This window comes from Bombus pascuorum, chromosome 6 (genome assembly GCF_905332965.1).
Source record: "Bombus pascuorum chromosome 6, iyBomPasc1.1, whole genome shotgun sequence".
Classification (NCBI taxonomy): domain Eukaryota; kingdom Metazoa; phylum Arthropoda; class Insecta; order Hymenoptera; family Apidae; genus Bombus; species Bombus pascuorum.
In genome coordinates this window covers 13,382,322-13,400,819 of record NC_083493.1, presented here as the reverse complement: position 1 = coordinate 13,400,819, position 18,498 = coordinate 13,382,322, and the positions used below count along the sequence as shown (strand labels likewise).

The 18,498-nt window shown below is 40.7% G+C and overlaps 1 protein-coding gene across 3 annotated transcripts in view; it reads right to left on the bottom strand.

Moving 5' to 3' along the window:
• The window catches only part of LOC132907674 (uncharacterized), a 32,299-nt gene that overhangs the window by 3,836 nt on the left and 9,965 nt on the right, over positions 1-18,498 (bottom strand). For 2 of the 3 annotated variants that reach the window (XM_060960984.1, XM_060960985.1), the window contains exons 19-49: positions 17,845-18,492; positions 17,564-17,752; positions 17,407-17,489; positions 17,166-17,328; positions 16,894-17,075; positions 16,164-16,787; positions 15,884-16,014; positions 15,478-15,800; positions 15,219-15,408; positions 15,004-15,144; positions 14,522-14,845; positions 13,880-14,375; positions 13,656-13,776; positions 13,389-13,579; positions 13,189-13,327; positions 12,810-13,017; positions 11,848-11,988; positions 10,749-10,938; positions 10,408-10,602; positions 9,758-10,276; positions 9,508-9,683; positions 9,145-9,409; positions 8,987-9,086; positions 8,753-8,895; positions 8,470-8,670; positions 7,905-8,085; positions 7,717-7,829; positions 6,819-7,644; positions 6,344-6,492; positions 5,880-6,062; positions 3,782-4,025 (exon numbers count right to left, since the gene is read on the bottom strand). In XM_060960984.1, the coding sequence (XP_060816967.1) occupies positions 3,782-4,025; positions 5,880-6,062; positions 6,344-6,492; positions 6,819-7,644; positions 7,717-7,829; positions 7,905-8,085; positions 8,470-8,670; positions 8,753-8,895; positions 8,987-9,086; positions 9,145-9,409; positions 9,508-9,683; positions 9,758-10,276; positions 10,408-10,602; positions 10,749-10,938; positions 11,848-11,988; positions 12,810-13,017; positions 13,189-13,327; positions 13,389-13,579; positions 13,656-13,776; positions 13,880-14,375; positions 14,522-14,845; positions 15,004-15,144; positions 15,219-15,408; positions 15,478-15,800; positions 15,884-16,014; positions 16,164-16,787; positions 16,894-17,075; positions 17,166-17,328; positions 17,407-17,489; positions 17,564-17,752; positions 17,845-18,492 (7,779 nt within the window). The remainder of the gene's footprint in view (positions 1-3,781; positions 4,026-5,879; positions 6,063-6,343; positions 6,493-6,818; positions 7,645-7,716; positions 7,830-7,904; positions 8,086-8,469; positions 8,671-8,752; positions 8,896-8,986; positions 9,087-9,144; positions 9,410-9,507; positions 9,684-9,757; positions 10,277-10,407; positions 10,603-10,748; positions 10,939-11,847; positions 11,989-12,809; positions 13,018-13,188; positions 13,328-13,388; positions 13,580-13,655; positions 13,777-13,879; positions 14,376-14,521; positions 14,846-15,003; positions 15,145-15,218; positions 15,409-15,477; positions 15,801-15,883; positions 16,015-16,163; positions 16,788-16,893; positions 17,076-17,165; positions 17,329-17,406; positions 17,490-17,563; positions 17,753-17,844; positions 18,493-18,498) is intronic. The other variant, XM_060960987.1, reaches the window with a different exon arrangement.

Genomic DNA, 18,498 nt, shown 5'->3' with positions numbered 1-18,498 from the left:
GAATAAAATAATAGACACAGTACGTAGACGCCATAGCGTACGTTCATATATAACCACTATTTCTCAATTTCCTCGTTGTCATGTGAATTATCGTGACATTTATTGGAAGAGAACTTTTGCTGAAAATTTATCGGCTATTCGATGCCGGCAACCTGATTGTGTCAAATGTATCGTAACGAGTAAATTGACAATTACTGTGAATGAGAACCGTGAAAGTTTCACAAGTCTGTGCACGCTGCTCCCAATGAAAATGCTTAAACTTTCGATCGTTGCGTCGATATATCGCTGCGATCGTTTATCGCGTCCTCCGCGTCGAGATATCGCACGCGAGTGAAGGGGATTAAAACAGGAAGACAAGGGACTGGTATGGAATAAAGGAATCGAGGACAGGACGCTTTCCCTTCCACGAGGAACCATAAAAAATCTCGAAAGTATCGCGGAACGACCCGAATGTTCGCGGTTTACATACAAGTTCACCCTGGAGAAGCAAGAACTGCATCCCGGTTTCAACTTTTTTGCGGCTAGAATTTGTCTCGCTTTACCGGTTGCTTCGTGAAACATGACGTCGCCATCAGGGGTAATCTGATATCATCGATTCCTTATTTTCGACGATCTTTAACGTTTGAAAATCACAGCACTAAAATCTGAAGGGACAAGCGTATATTTTTCTTTCTTTATCTCGAAAAGAATGGAAAAATGTGAATTAGTTAAAATCTGGAAAACGTGACTTCTAATGTGTTTTTAATGTATAAGCACGGTATATGTACGCACCGATAAAAAGACAATATATACGCCGTGTAAATTATTTAAGAGGCTGAAACACCTTACGATTATATAGAACGTTTTAATTAACGAACAAGTCCTGAATATTCGAACGATCGGTGCATGTAGCGATCTTAATTCAGTTAGTTTTCCAAGACACTATATTAAAGGGCGCTGGGAAATCCCGCTGTTTCGCAAACGCCTTTGGCAACGGTACAATTTCGTCGACTAAATTATGCGGGCGGTGTGTTCCTGACTGTCGAAACGATCGTTGCTCGAGTTCTCGAAACGCGATAAACACGGTCGACGCTTACTTTCCGCGTCGCCAGCAATTAAATTGCCGCCGTTCGGTCGCCTTTGATAGCGTACGATTCTTCGTTTTCAGACCAGAATGAATTTACCTTCCTATGGATCTGGTCAATTCTCGTCTCCAAAGAGATTCCTTTTCAATTTCTTCTCTTTAGGGGGAAATTCGTTTTCAGATGTGAATCAGACCCACGAACATAGAAAAATCGGCGAGAAAAGGAGCCACGTACTTTCAAGGACCACGAACTCTACGTATATTTATCTCTACGATCTCGTCATGTCGGAGATCAGTCTCGTGATTTACGATCCTATTTTTCTATCGCTTATAAAACGTCGTCGTAATTATCTCGTATTCAAATTCTATCGTCCGTCCATGAATTTTCCTGTTATTTCGATTATTGTTTAATTCAAGCAATTTCTAGTTGCGTCCTTCTCAATTTACGAAAATAAAGAGAAACTGGTAATTACAGTTAAATGGTATTCCGAAGAAGAATGGGGCAATAACGTAGAAATAAATAAATGGTTCATGCAGAACACTATACAAAATAATGCACGACTTCCTCATTATTAATGATAATAATCTCTCTACGATAGCGAATTTATTATTCGAGCGGTTCGTATCGATGGTTGTTTAATTAATATTCTCTCGTTAGATCAACTTCGAATCGAGTCACACTCGGAGTACCAGTTTCTTTTAGTTATCTTCTGCTGATTAGGTAACTTTATGAGAAAATTGTTGCAACAAAAAGATCAAAAGTAGTCGCTTGTTTCGCCTGTGAAGCAACTAATTAAGTGGTTCAATGGTTCGAATAGAAAGGTCTTTGAAGAATAGGTGGATCGTGCAACCGGTTGCACAGATAACGATTAATTAAACCAGAAGGTGTTTGAAATTAGTTATTCAGGGTGAATTTTGTGGTTGGCACCAGGGGCGACTGTTTCAGACTAAGAAGGAGCAGTCTCTCAACCGAGTTAATCTCCAGGGATGAGCTTTGTGTACGGGTAAACATAACCGGATCAACAAATCCCGTCATAGCCACGTATATAGACGGTCCTTGGAATCTTATCTCCATTAAGGAGACAGGACGCTGTGGCGCGAGACGCGGACAAACGATGCGAACGTGATTCCATTGAATGGTGGTACGAGGGCCGTGGAATCTCCGCTTATTCCGGCGCCAACCTCGTAATCGCTCAGCTATGAATTATTTAGGCGTAACGTGGATCCCCAAGCGGAGAGAAAAACTTTAAATCGTTTTTCTCTTGCGAATTCGAGGTGTCAGACGACCGTATGGAACTTGAGCCAGTTTGGCCGTATACCAACATAAACGCGGCGATGGAATAAAAATTTTTAGTCAAGTAGATAAAACGAGCTACGAGTTCAATGAAACTCGAAACACAAAAGACCCGGCTGAATAGGCCAGAATAAATTCCTAAATGGCGTTAATCACAGCGAACGCTGGCTATGTCCACCAACTTCCGAGATGTAACTTTTTTAATTAGCGTTCAAATTGCGCTTCCTTTATTAACAGGCGCATGCAAATTCTGGACACTTTGCATGAATTTGCGAGGGAATTTTAAGCAAATATCACTGGCCCTCTAATCGACAGAATCCGACGTCGGGAAACAGACAACGGTAGAATGCAAATTTTCTTCTTTTTTCTTTTCTTTGCCCTTCCTGTATTTCCTCCATGATACGCGTACCCAACTTTTAATTATATTTCACGCGGTACACTAACCGCGGTGGTTGCGTAATACCTCGGGAAATGAAAAAGACAATCACGAGTCGAGAACATGTAATTCATCTCGAAGGACGGAAACATTGTTTCGCACGACGTGGAAAGTGAACGTCGATCGATCAGAAGAGTCGATTACACGCGGCTGCTTGCCGTTACTTTCAACACAATTCTTCGCTTAAATGAAAAATTCCTCTGTTGCCACCCGGCGAGAAAAAATGGCCAAAGGTTGATAGAAGCTCGCAGAGGAGCATCGGTGTTGCGGCATTAAAATTCTCCCAGCTCGCGAGGAAGATTAAACGGCTGGAAAGTTGCTTCGTTGCGCGTGAATGAAATTGTTTCTGCGGAGAATAATTAATTATGAATAATTCCGTACGATCTCGGAAACATTGGTATAGTCAACGACTTAAAGGCGTAATAAAATATATCAGAAAATGTATAAACAAGCTTACATTATATGCAGAAGCAAACAATGATACAAGAAAATTGGCTCTTAGCCTGTTAGAAACCACGAAGAAAGACTGTGCACCAACGTGAGCCATAAGGCGACAAATCCATTAATATTCCTCAGGCTACGTGGTACGTAAACGAGGATCGTCCTTGATCGAACAGTCTGATGGCAGGCAGCGTGCAGGCTGTGCATCATCTGCTCGAGACAAGACTATTGTATAGTACGCGCAACATTCTCCCAGTATTTCATCGATACCCGTTCGATTCGAAACATCGATAAGCAACTTGTTCCGGGAACTTGAAAGTATTTATCAACTACTATTCTAGTAATAGAATTCCAAATCGAATTAGTTCAAACGTTGATGCTCCTTTTAATCTTAAGATCGGGCTTTAACTTTGATATTAACCTTTATAATTAATGTCGGTATTACCTTTTAGCTGGAAGTGTAATTTAAAACGGTAAAGTAAAACATAATCCTTGAAACACGAAACTATATTTCTCTAGATACGCTTGAAACTTTTATGATACGTACCTGATCCAGCGAACTTTGTGTCAACGTGTAGTCCGTAGCTTTCAGTTCCTCGGCCAACAGTTTCAGGTTATTAAAGCTGCTGCTCACCGGCATGTCCTGGCTTCGTGGTACCAGCAGACGAGCTGCGCTGGCTTGTCTCGAAGAGACCACAGCCCGCGGGAAATACTTTAGAACGGCTTTCCTTAGATCCGCGGATGAAATCGGTTGCCGGAATCGTAGGAACGCTACGTAACCTTCGCCAAATCTATGAACAAAAGTGCAAACAAACAAGACAATAAGTCCCAGGCTAAAGTAAATGATTAAATATTCGAAAGACGTTGTTCAAACGAAACGCACATTCATCACCGATACCGAAGATGCCATTGGTGGCAACGAGATTCAAATACTCAAGCTTGTCTTTAATAAACAAGAATAAAGGCAAGAAGGAAATGAGACCAAGAGGAACGTACACGGGCGAGATAGAAATAGTCAGGAAAAGCGGCGTAACAATTATTTATTGCGCTATGCGCGTTCACCGGCAAGTCCATCTATTTGTATTCATTTATATCGGTATACGTATATCAGCATCGATAAATTATACCGTGAGAAAGGATAGCTTGCACGTCAGCTGTTTCTCTGTACAATAACCGTTTCCGAGTAAATAAAAAGAGCGAGAATTGCTGGAAAAACTCGATGGAACCGATTCGATTCTAATCGTAATTTTCTCAAACAAACAATCTTTTCTTATTACTATTGAGATATGTATAATTTTGTATGCTAGACTAGATTGGCCGCGTAGTAGTGACACACGTATGTGAATATGAGCGTGTGTATGATAAGTATGTGCGGCGTCTCGAAAAATAGATGAATGTAACTGTTCCGCTGGCAGCCTGGCATGGAAGATGGCGAGACAAAGAAAATGTATATCGACGAAGATCCTGGAAATCGTTTATTAAATAAATCTAAAACTATTTTAATATGAATTCTAAATGTAACCTTAGTGTTTCTTTACTTTTATTTCGGCAATTAAGATCCACAATTCTCAACAATTCCCATCAGCCATTAGCTCTTATCTTCGAGCGTATCTGAAAAGTATGGCGATTAAACGACGATTTGAATACGATAATCGTATATAAAGTGAATATGATAAAAAAAAGTTACAACGTACGAGCAACGATGTAGAAGTGGAAAATGTGAACGAAATTTTGGCAAGAACAAGCTGGTTGCAAAGAGAAGTTTATAATATCCTGTGGTAAGTATATATTGCACACGGTATTTCATAGGGGTACGCGAGAATATCCTACTGTTTATGCGATGGGCAAAAAATCCGACGGGGACAGGTTCGTTTCTTGCCATCCGACGTTCTCCGGAGAATGTGGATGGATTACCACACCGGGGAATACCGTATAAAAGTGGTGTGCACACGTGCACGCGAGATATCGTAAATTCTCTGGCGCTCGATGGCGGGGCGCAAAGAGAAAATAGGAAGGGGATATAAGAGGGACATTTTCGCCGAGTTACTTCCGGAGGCGAAAGGTGCAGCCAGAGCTAAATATTTATGGCGTGCTATGTTATATTCCGAAAAGGAAGTTAAAGGGCTGGCGCACGCGTTACAAGCGAAACAGGGAGAGCTGGTTGGGGGTTCGTGGCACGGTTCGTAATACAGCGGAGTATCGTTGTAACCGAAACGTAATCTCCGACCGGTTTCGTCGAACGGAAATGAAATTTTATGAAATTCCCGGCGGAGGGAATCGAATGCGCGGAAAATGATGGACGAAATTAAAAATCAATTGACCAAACGGGAGAAGGCGAGAGGGAATGGCAAATAAATTGTCGCGTTACGGATTTTGTCAGAAAGCTATCCGTGAGATGAAACCAACACGAACGATCCATTAGTTGAAACAACATCATTAAAATACGTCGATCGAAATAAATCCTGTCCGGATATTCGAACTTGCATATTCGTCCGGAATGATTGAACATTCTGCTGTAACTGTTAATAGTATATTAATGTCGAATGAAACTTTTAAATCTTGCCGTATGTACAGGGACAGGAATATATAAGTAACGAAACGAAAAGCATTATTCAATTAGTGCAAGTATTTATGTATGTACTTACTTGTGTTTTAAATGCTGTGGCGTTCCTATACATCTGAGACCAGCCTTGGCAAGAATACCGACTCTATTGCACAGATTTTCACACTCTGCCACGCTGTGCGAAGTTAGAATTACGCAACTTTGGTTCTTCGTCATATGCCTAATTGTTTTGGCTACCAGATCTTTCGTTGCAGGATCCATTCCACTAAGCATAATTTATATAAGTAGAATTAGACTAGGTAGAATTAGAAGAGAGTAAGATTAGAATAGGTGAATGTAAGGAAAGCAGAATACATAGAATTTATAATGATTATGTTTAATTCTAAAAAATAAGATTATGTATAAAATCGAAAGCTCCTGGTAGCCGAAAGGCAAGTTGTAATAAACGCATGCATTACGCTAAACATAGAGAAATAAGGAAATAAGTGGAATATGAATTTTGTGCTTATTAAAAAGGTGCTCTTAATAAACCGTTTTACGAAATACCTCGTTGGTTCGTCCATAAGAACTACGGGCACCGGAGCCATTACGCTCAGGGCAGTACATAGTTTCCTTTTATTACCTCCGCTGAGACTGCTCACTCTCTTGTGCGCGTATTTCAGAAGATCGAGTCTCTTTAGCGCTGACTCGACCGCCTGAAACAAACAATTTTTCACGGGATAATATTAAATTCCTGCAAAAGGGAGTGGCTTAAAAAAGGTTCTTAAAAGAGCAAGTTCTAAAATTCATCCGCGTGGAATTATTTGTCTTAAAACAAGATGGAAAAAAAGGCAGGAACACGTTGAATTTTCACCTGCTTGCCTCTGTATCGTCTTTACGCTATCAACCGGAAGTTCGAACGGAAAATAATTAAAAACAAGATCCTTGCACCAGTGAAGCACGATGGAAGTTATTCAAAGGTCTCCGAGAAAACTCAGAGTGCGAGAATTGGCCGAGAGTTTGAACATAAATCAACCCTTACCTTGGGAACGTTGCTCAACCCGCAAACTTCTCCGTGAATCGTTAGACACTGATGCGGACTAAGAAAACCATCCAAACCGTCGCTCTGAGGACAATAACCGATTTCACCGTTGCACAATGGTCCTGAACCGATTTCCTTGCCTCTCAGTATTATTCTGCCTGCTGTCGGTATAATCTCCGTTGTTAACATCCGAAAAGTGGTACTTTTCCCGGCACCATTCGTTCCCAAAAGACCAAAGCACTTTCCTGCTTGTACTCCAATGCTTAAGTTTTGAACGGCTACATTCGTACCATAAACACTTCTATACTCCTTGCGGAGTTTCACTGTCTGCAAGATATCGTCTGACATGCCACTCTCCACCCTCATTCTTTCCTTCGATACGTCGTCGTCCTCTTGAAACGCTTCGTACGGGCACCTCTGTCGATTCCAATTGGGAAGAAATCGACACTCGATCATTAAATTCAAAGAGAACAGAACGGCACCAACGATAGTCAGAAAAACATAATGAAGACCCAATAACTCCCAACCTAAGGGTGACTGATAGGTATCCATATGGAATTTTTGTAATAATTGCGCCGTGATATCGTTCCGTGATATTTGTACTAGAGCATCACCCAGGACATATTGAGGAAAGATGAGTAAGACGTAGTGCAGGATATCTCGTACATCTTCCGTAGTTTTCGTTTTCCCTAGAATGTCGAGTACCAAAATAGTAGCCAGGGAAGCTACGCCTATGAACGTGTTGATGCAAAAAAGGACCATGTTCGACATGCTTGAATCGTCGAAGGCTTTTTCAGTCAGATGTGAAAATGGTAACGCTGCCCACCTACAATTTAATAAATTCAATTAATCAAAATTGAACGAACACAGCAGTAGATTGTATACGATACAAACTTACGCAAAGAGGAACAATAATAAACAAATGCCAGGCAAATTGTCCCTAGCAACGTACGCAGGAAGTCCGAAAATTTCGAAAACCACGGCAGCCAAAGCAACGGAGCAGCCAAACACCTAAAAAATTCAAATTCAAATTGCCTTGCAATTTTTCTTCTTCTCATTCTCACGAATGTTTCGTTGATCACTCACGAAGAAATCCCAAATTAATGCGGTGATCCAGTAAGTGACAGGATGAACGCCAGCAAGAAACAGGATTCTCTTTTCTTCCGATAATCTTTCCCTCACCAATTCTTTCGACCCTTGAGCAGCTACCAAATTGAACGCGAGCAAAAGTACGAGCGCCACGCCAACGTCAGCCACATGCTGCAATCTGAATCGACGTAAATTTCGTACGTTTCGGATCGTTAATATTGAATTAGTTCAGGCGAGAAACGCAACGGGAAATCGTTAAGGAGATTAACAGACAGAAATAGGATTCGAATAATGAAAGCCACGAAATCCGGTTGAAATGTTCAGCGACGCGATTGTATAGGCGCCACGAGTTAATTAAAAGTAAACGCAACACGCGCAATTTTATTATGCACATTTTCCGCTTCATTTTACCAACATGGTAAGATCAGCGTGGTATGCTAATGTTTTGACCTTAATTGCGTTTGGTTTATCAAAATATAACAGTAAGTGAGAATACGCGTGTTATTTCTTTTTTCTTTTTTTTTTTTTTTTTTTTCATTAATATATGGAAATTAGAACTTACAATGTGGTTCGGTTCAATTGATCGCTGGACAGCTTTAAGGGATGATTCAAGGTTGTTAGGCGACCTTGAACACCCGATGCTCTTAAGATTGCTTCGTTTAATGCGCTTAAATAAGATGGCAATGCATGGTGACCTTTATTGTTGTACCACACAACAAAGAGTGGTTCGTCGTTAGAATGGAACAATGACCATCCTCCATATCTGCGAAATATCAGAATTAAGCAAATTTCAATTCGTAAAATTAAATTCTTCGATAGTGAATTTATTTTCCTTTCTGTGGTACCTCTTCTCTATGTATTCTTGATGAGTCGACACTATCCAATCTAGAGTGGGCCTGCCAGGTAATACTTGCAAAAGACCTTCAACGGCTTGGGACACGCCGTGACAAACCTGTTGACCGTCCTGACATTTACAAGTACCAGTGTCCTAATGAAACAAAAAATATTTACCGTTGAAGTTTAAATATTCACTTTGCCAGTATACACATGTTTTTAGCGTAATTCTGTAAAGGTCATACATTAGGCAATGTTTGCCATGCGCCAGCATAGTCATCCCCGAATCGATCGTGAAGCTGAAGTGATACGTGTTGCAAAAACGAATAGTCGCCGTTATCGATGCTAGGAATAAATTTCATGGTTAATATTAACTCCACGTATCAGCAAGCACTTTGCATACCTGTAGAAATACGTCGGATGTGTGTCATATAATTTCGGCGTAAGAACTAGCGGTGGTTCATCCTCTGATGGAGGCCTGATCAAAGAGAATCCCATAGCAACCGCAACGAACATGGTTGGCAAGAGGAGACCGGCTAAGAATGTCAACCAATCCTTTTTGAAGTGCCATATTCGTTTCTTCAGCAGAGCTTTGATTTGCTTAATAGGAAAGGGATTCAAGGATGGTTCGATGTCAATTAGATCAACGTTTTTGGATACCGTAGGATCTGTTACGAATTAAATTTAAAAATTAAACTAACAAAATTAACTGATTAACAAATGTCAATAAAAAATATCATCCTATACTTGACATCGTCTCACGTACCAACGTTACCCATACTAATAACGTTATCTTGAATAGGTGTTGTAATGGACGAACCGCTCTCTGCCCTAGAACACAGATCTAGGAAAACCCTTTCCAAAGTATCACATTCCAACGAAAAGTGGGAGTAACCCAGAATTTTGCGACTGTCTTCCAAAATCTTCGCAGCTTGCGCGATACTGAAATATAATTTATTTCTAAAAATCTAATAAAAGGTAGCATCGACCGACAAAGTTTCTAACAATCAACCTACTTATTATTTAAACCATTCTTCCCCTGGAAAGGCAACGTGACGACCACCTCTGTACTAGAAACTTCATTAGTCACCGCATTAGGCACCACTTCTTCGATCACGCTCTTTAAAGCTTCCACCTTTTTAGTTTCCATCGAATTAACATTTTCTTCAAGATCGGCAGAAGGGAACGTTACGAGAAGTCTGTATCCACGACCGTGCATCATTTTCAGGGATAACGGAGATCCCGTGCAAAGTATCTTTCCTTTATGCATCACGACGACGGTGTCACTGAGTATGTCAGCTTCGTCCAGATGATGAGTCGATAGAATGACGGTCCTGCCGATTCTGTGTTGATCGATTAGACGCCAGATCCTACGCCTCGCGGCTGGATCCACTCCAGCGCCTGGTTCATCGAGGATCACCAGCTTCGGTGAGCCTAGAAATGCTAAAGCCACGCAAAGCCGTCTCTTTGTGCCGCCAGAGAGCCGGTATACTGGTTCGTGCTCTTGTCTGCCTAGTTCCAAAGAGGTCAACATCCTACGAGAACACATGGCTTGATAACAAGAGTTGAAATCCAAGAAGATTAAAGATAATCGAAACGGAAAAGGAGTTTGCATCTGGAAGGAGTCGACGGTGAAAGAGGATTTATTCATAATGTATATACTAACTCGTTCACGCTTCGTTGCGTATCTGCATCGTCAGGATGTTTTAGTTTCGCGTAAAACATTAAATGTTCTCTGGGTGTCAAAGTACCGATAAGTACGTTATCTTGAGGGCAGACCCCTATGTCGGGCTTGCAACCCTCTTCACCGTTCAAACAGATCTCACCCGTGGTCGGAGCCAGCATCCCCGTCAGCATCTTACTGAAAAGAAAGTACACCCTCGAATAACGAGAATGAATTCAAATACCCGCCGCTTACGAATGAAATTATCAAAATCCCTTTAATCGATGTTAAAGAAGATAAGGCAGAGAAAATTTTTGTTAGAAGAAATCGTGTTATTCACGTACATAATGGTGGTTTTTCCAGCGCCATTTCTTCCAAGGAGACTCGTCACCTCACCCTCATTAAGTTTCAAGTTAAAGTCATCCACTGCTAAAACCTCACCCTGGTCTGTGTTGTAGATCTTCTTGACATTTTCAAATCTCACTCCTGTTTGTTTCTCGCTGACTGTCAAGTTACTCGCGTCGCTCTCTTCGTCTGTATTCCATGCAATATAAAGAACACGTATTTTTAATAGGAATCGACAGTGATTTCTTAAGCAAGCTCACTTATCTTTTATACAGCTTTACCTAATCCTAGGAAAAGCAGATTAAAATATTCATCGAATAAAGCAGATGCTTCCCGCAAAATATAACTTTTCTCTCGGCTTCTTCAGATTTCTTTTATTAAAAAAAAAAAAAAAAAAAAAAAAAAAAAGGAAGACAAATCATATTATCTATCGTGAATAAAAGCAAATTCTCTAACTCATGCATCGCATGCAGTATCAGCATGCAATCTATACGTCAGTCACCGAAGAAGTATATACAGAAACGCGAAACTTGTACAAGACGCGAATATCTGATATCGTTGCATAGTCGGACGGTTTGCGTGGAACTCAAGCAAACATGTGCATAGGTAAACTATCAAGAAGAATTCCTACCGAAACACCCGTTCCATGATGCATCCGAACTGCAACATTGAATAGATTAAGCATTCACGTGTGAATTCCCACTCTCATGGAAGTAGCAACAAACATTTGCATATTCAGTGCAAACCAAATATTCGAATAGCTCTTTCCCGTGCAAATTTTACGAAATAGACGGATGGTACCGCGTTTATGCAGATTAGATTACGTTTCACCTTTGGTGCTCTCGCGATATCAAACGATTTAGTAATTTTGCCAAATATCCGCATCGAGCGAATATTCTCGAATGGGATAAAAAAGTATGCAAGAATAAGACAGAGCCATGAGATAAATGACGATTGAAATGTACACAACCAAATATTTGAATAATGCGAACGAAGCTCGAATGCAATGTAAGAACATAACGTAACATAGCAAAAGCAAGAAAGAAAAAGAAAAGCTGAAATATCGTGCAAGAGCGAAAGAGCGAGCGAGTGCGATACCTTGGTAAGTGGCTGAAGGGTGGAGAACGTCGTTAGTGAAATAGAGGTTGTTGACGAAGGCGAGGTAGCTTGGTCTGCCATAGAGAGAACGTTTATCGGCCCACCATAAGCTACGGGACCTCAAATCGTGAAAGCCCCTGCCTGGAAAATTATTCGCCAATGCTCGTCCGTTTCCAGAAATTCACCAGGTCATCGAACTTCTCTCGGAGACACGCACCGTCTTTTCTTTTCTTTGCGAATGTTTACCGCATCTCGAGACCGCCCTCCTGGCGTTTCTCTTTGCAGCATCAGTGGCGATTATATGGGGGAGGAGGGAAGGTTTTGGTGAAATCTGTGCGCAAATTTGCGACGATGCGAACGAGAGGTGCGTGTAAACGTGTAGAATTCGTAACAATGTTCTTTTCGTTGTTTCATTGCGAACACATGGAGGATCTCAATAAAGAAACGAAGTAGTATCGTGAATGTTGAATAGATATTTTCAAAAATATTCTATTATATTTAATAACATCGAATAATATTATAACGATGTTATGTTTTGTTCGACCTTAGTGATACCATCCTTGTGTTCTTTTTCCATGTTTTCTTCTTCTATGTTTAGTAATGGTTATAGACAATAGAGTAATAAATAAAAGGGGTACACAGACAGGATACATAGAAATATTCAATAAATTCGCGACATTGCATGCAGCAGAGATCCCAAGTGGTCTCTCGAAATCTTTGGAACAAATATCATGTTAGAAAGTTATTTGGATAACGTTGTTGTGTGTAGTTGTATAGATCCAACGAATTTTTCAATGCGATAAAAAAAAAAAGAAACAAATAAATGTAAGAAAGTAGAACAAGTTGTAGTAGACTCTAAGCTGGTGACACCTCCACCGAACGATGAAAGATCGATTCTACAAAGTTCTAAAAGTTTACGCGAGTTCCGTTTAGAGAGGCGAAAAAGTTTAACAAGTTTCTACCTGAATTCGTGTATCTGGCGACGAGATAACCGATTAAGGCATAAAGGCAGCCGTCGAAGGCGATCATTAGGAGCACCCAACCCAAAGACATCGAATCGCCGGGACTAGATTCCTCCCACATCGCGCTCCAAGTTAATCCGATGCCTTGAACTTCCTTCCTGGCCGCGTACAAGCAACCGTAACAAAAGCTGGTCGACATGCTGAGACACTAAGGAGAAAGGCGTTGATAAATCGTTCCCTTTGCTCGCAGAATGTGCACGACATTAACATAATTTTATAGGAAATGGTGGTTTTATCGTGAAACCTAACACGAACGCATCGTTCGAACGTGTTATTTGTCACGGAAATGCTATTGCTACGCTAGGTGGCGATAACTTACGATGAGAAGCTTATACCCGAGACCAATAACGGCCTCCATAGCAATGACAATGACGTATGGCATGAATGTCAGCAAGAACATAACCACGGTAGTGATCGCAGCCAGACTTGCCGAGCTGCACATCGTTGAAATCATGTAACTGAAAATTTGTTTTAGTAGAATAAAGTACGTTAATGATCGATTAATTTGATAAAACTTACCAGAAGGTTACGACGGAGAACGCGTAATCGATCATCATGATTAAAACTAAAGAAGCATCAGATTTTGGTAAAATTTTTCCAGCAAGCAGAATTGTTGCGATAGAGAACAAGACGATTAAGAGTTCTATAAATGTCGTAATGAACCAGGCGACAGTGTTTCTCCAAGGTTTCAATCCCATTACGCTCATTACCTAGAAACGGAACTATGGAATTAACTAATGCCATTAGTTAACTGAAATGTTAATGTTGTGATATTTCCCCTGTTACCATTGCATTTTGAGATTCCCTTTCCCATACAACATGCCTGACAGCTGCTCCAACACACATCATTAGCGCAAAAAAGAAACAAACTTGAATACCTTGAGACTCGTACAGAGTTGTTTGAAAGCTACGTGATACATAAAATTATTATTATTATTATTATTATTAAAATTGTTTCACAGAATTAATTAAAACGTAAATATAAAAGTAGAACAAGAGATTATACATACGGTATGTCTTTCCAACAAGGATATGGCATCTGTTGTGTCATAGTTTTCCAATCCTGATCTTTCTGAGTTTTCGTTCTTATAATTGCTCGATCGATAGAGTCCTGAAGCTGTACGAATCCTCTCATATATCTCAGATGTTCTATAAAACTGCTCTCCGGACCGGGAATCCAAAACTGATTTTTTAATCTCTTCGTGGACTGCACGTAGTCCACGTCCATTCGAATTTTGTACACTATATTATCGGGCAATTCATGCTGCAAAGATCTGCTAGATCTCTTTGGGGCTTTATCCAAAAAGACAACACCGGCTAAAAATTCTCGCGTTTCCATCAGAACCCGTGCTTTCGCTTCCATTTCCTCCTCGGACCGAAATCCTCTTATTCGATCTACGAGCACGCACTCCAATAAATCATTCAACATACCAACCATCGTTATCAAACGTTTGGATCTCTTAAGTCGCCACGAAACCTCGCTGAGATCCATATCGGCCAAATCCCCTAGAAGAGGATGAAACATTTTAGAAAAGGCACGTTCGCGTCTTTGTTTTGCAAAAGATGGAGTGAGCTGATTTATTCTATTAAAAAAATCTGAATAATCCAAAAATACATAGTTGTTTGTTTTACCATTTCGTAGGACAACTTACCACCTTCGAAATTGCTTCCACCAAATGATTTAATGGCGATTTTTATAACGTCTGAGGACATTATGTCTTGAAGCTCCCTTAAACTGTCGCTTATTTCAGTAAGATTCGCCAATGAGGTTAAAGTTTTCTCGAAACTGTTCATCAATACGCCGAAGTGTTCCATTTCCACGAATGTTTTATTTGCCAATGTCATTACATTGTTGATTACTGTGGTATTGGGAGCATAAAGTATTTTACCACGTAGTAGAGGTTTCACGTAAGACCATATAATTTTCCCGCCTCCCATGGCCACAACACCTTTGTAGGTGTTTCTGCAAAACTCAGCTGAACAGAAAAAAATTCGAAATTTCGATGTTTTAATTTATAATTTTCAATTTCGAGGTTCGAAAGTGAACAAATTCAAAAGTGCAAAAATTTTCAGTTAACCGATGAAAAATTTCAAATTCAAAATTAATATCTGTCGTTTGATCGATCACACATACTGGGTAAAGAATCGAGCTCAGCCTTATCGAAATCTTTGCTATTATCCTCGATCTTCGAGATGATTTTGTACAAATCACCGTTATCAGAGACCATCGGTTGGCCGCACAGCATCTCGCTAGAATCTTGAAGGAACTTGGAAGCTACGAAATGCATTTGAATATTTATTAAATACGCAAATTGCGTTAATTTAATTCCAAAATTTTGCATAACTTACTGGAGACTGTCTGATCCGGTTCTTGCGCATCTGTTTCCAAGACTTGCGCCGTTGGCATTTGAGAGGAAAGTTTGTCTTTGAAGAATGGCAATAACTCTGCGGCCACTCCAAGATTATTCAGTACCATTTTTCCCTCTGTTTCCGTCAAATTTGCGTTGGCCAATATATTTTTCACGTTCGCGCTCATAAGCTAAAATAACGAACTAGATTAAATTCGAAATTTTTTACCGTCAATGTTTATTCATACGATTATACTCACAGTCTTAAAAATATAATCGAAATTTAAATTTTTAATCAACGTTATGGTCACGTTCTGTGTCTGCGAATCCTCGAACTGGCAGATAGCGGAGCTGACTTCCTCGGCGGTGATTCGACTGCTATTAAAATTCAACATTTCACTGAGTTTCGTCGGGGAGCAAATGATTTCCTTCAAACTGAGAGCTCTTCTTTCTTTCATGAAAACAGAAATCATATCTATCTTTGCTTCGCTCAGCATCAATGCTACATCATTGGAAATTCCGATCTTATCCACCAAATATGACTTTACCACATCCCAGTTGTCGAACATATCTCTGATAACGTCTGAAAATAAAAATATCGTCGCACAACCGAATCGAACGTCACAAGGCATTTCTTTCGAGAGGAAACACGCAATGAGATCATACATTTCATATCGAGCAATCCTAAATTCTTGAAGATGTCCATCGACTCAAACGCCACGATTATTCGATAAACATCGTCCATCACGTATTGATCCTCGATGAACGGCTTAATATCTTCCGCTATTTCCTTCATTCTAGAAAAAGGAAACGACATAACAGGATCTTTATACGATGTCGGATTAAAAGTGAACGTCAATATTCGAAAATTGAAGCAAATTCCAAACAACTTCGGTCACTCGATGTCTCGCGTCCAATCTCATTCCTACGATCAAGACATTCTTACCCGTCGAAAAGCTTGTCCACCGTCTTATCCTTCAGGATATTAACCACCCCGTCGACGATATCAGGAACTCCTAAGACGCTCGAGACATCCTGGAAGTCTATTTTACTGGCGACGTCGAGCAGATTGCCGCTCTCTCCGATAACGATGGACAAGTGCCTCAGGATCTCCTTCAGCCACGTTAAATTCCACGTGGCGTCCATTTGCCATTGTTTCAGCTCGCGATAGATCCGATCTAGATCCAGACTTACGGACAATCGATCGGCAATCTCCATCAACGTGTGATGACCTAACGCTTTTTGATCATACTGGAACACTTTTCCTGCTTTCTTTGAGCTCAGATAGTTGTACAAAACCATCTGATTCCGACATTCTAACTTAGTCCGACAAAGAGACCCGTTTCTGTCGTTCAGCACCGCGTTCACGTTAATCATCGCCCCTGGTAAAAACGCCTCTACGTCATCGACGTCCGACGCCTTTACCACGTCGCGCACGGGCTTCCAGATCGGAACGTACTTCTCCGCTATTTTGGACAACGTTTCGATGTTCTTGTGATTCCGGCCCGTGTCCAGGATGAACACGTTCTTCTGCAGAGAATCCAACACACCGAGAACCATGGTCACGTACCTTAAATGAAACTTGTTCTTATTATCACGTCACGTAAAAAGAACGATCGATGTGTAAGACACTTGTCAATTAATCTAAGGGATACAGATATATCTCGAATGCTTACAGTCCGGGTCTAGAATAGGCAGGACGTCCTACGAATTTATGAAAACACTCGTTGATCGTGTCACTGTAAGTCTTGTTTTGAAAATTCACTAGAATCTCGGCGATGTGATAGACTGTGCCTTCCAAAGTTGTCAGAAATTCGTTTCTATTTCGTTTGACGTTTAGATACTGGTAATTCTTTATCTAATAGGAGGAATTTCAAATTATACGGATATGTTTGAAATTGATTAGTTGAATCGTAATCGTTGAGTTATAAATAAAACAAAGCATTACCATACTAGCAGTTTTATTCCAATAGAAATCATGCATTAATATATCGTGAATCTGCGATATGTTCAATTGAGTCAACTGACATAAGAGTTCTGCGTAGAGCTGATGGTTCAGCAGCTGAGAATTCAGAATTTCAAGGGGGAACGTGACGCACCAGAAGCAGTCTCTGAAAGAAAGTTTTCTAATAAGCGGCTGCAGCGTAATAAACAAATTCCGCAAATGCTAACAAGGAACCGTAGCTTACTCGGTATTCCCAGCGGAATTTAAAATGTTCCTAGCGGTCGTGAAGAGTTTTTTCACCACTAAGTGAGCAAGCGCTTTCAGGTCCTGAAGGACAATTTTCTTCGTAAAATCCCTGACGCTTAGATAAACGACAATTTCATTGAAATTTTAGCGCTTACCTCCTTTTTATAAAGCGTCAAAAAATCCTCGAAGGTGCCTTCTTTGAAGGAAATCCACCATGCTGGAACCTTCGGATCCTTGAAACCTTCCGAAGCAGCACGAATTATCGTCGATTCGATATGTTGCAATTTTTCCAAAAGATAAATCTCGTCGTAGTTTCCCGACCAATTTCTTGCTATTCGACCTTCCTGTAAACGTCCGCAAGTTTTAACAACGTCACGCGGCTAGCAACGTCGTCATCAACGTTGTGAAAGTTGTATAGTCTAGTCGAACGTTGTACCTCGTACTTGACATCAAGGGGCAATATATCGATCAAAGTCAGTTGTCCATCGGCGAAAACGATCTTTTGGCAAAAGTTGGTAATGCTTGACAAGAGGACCTTCTTCCGCACGAAGCTGGGCACAATCAAATATTTGTCGATGTCGCAAGGGTGTAGCTTGCCAAACGAGAGTTTCTCCACGAAATCGTTCAATCTCTCTGACTTCACGAAAGTGTCAACAACGGTGACGATGAGATTCGGCAGGTCTTCTATTAGAGTTAAGATAGGTTTCACCCTTGAATTCTCGTAGAGGATCCGAAGCTTCTGCCAAATATCCCCGCCGACCAGTAGCTCGATCGTAGCGTCTAGAAGCTGATACGCTCGGGCCAATTTCGTCAGCGAATCTGTCGATCCGTTTAATTTCGTAGGATTTTCGTTTTCCGCTAATTTCATGTACCTCTCTATCCAAGCTTGACCAGCTTTGCCAATGACAGACCAGGTGTCGTTCGATAAATTCCTCCAGGTCGTCGCATTGAAAATTTTCGAGTTTATAACGTAATCAGATTTTTGCTCTGCGTGAAAGCGTAACGCTGTATCCAACAGTTTGATAACGGAGGCGCTTAAGTGCGTTGATTTTGACATAGTAGTTGTTTGACCGGTTACAAAAGACTGTTA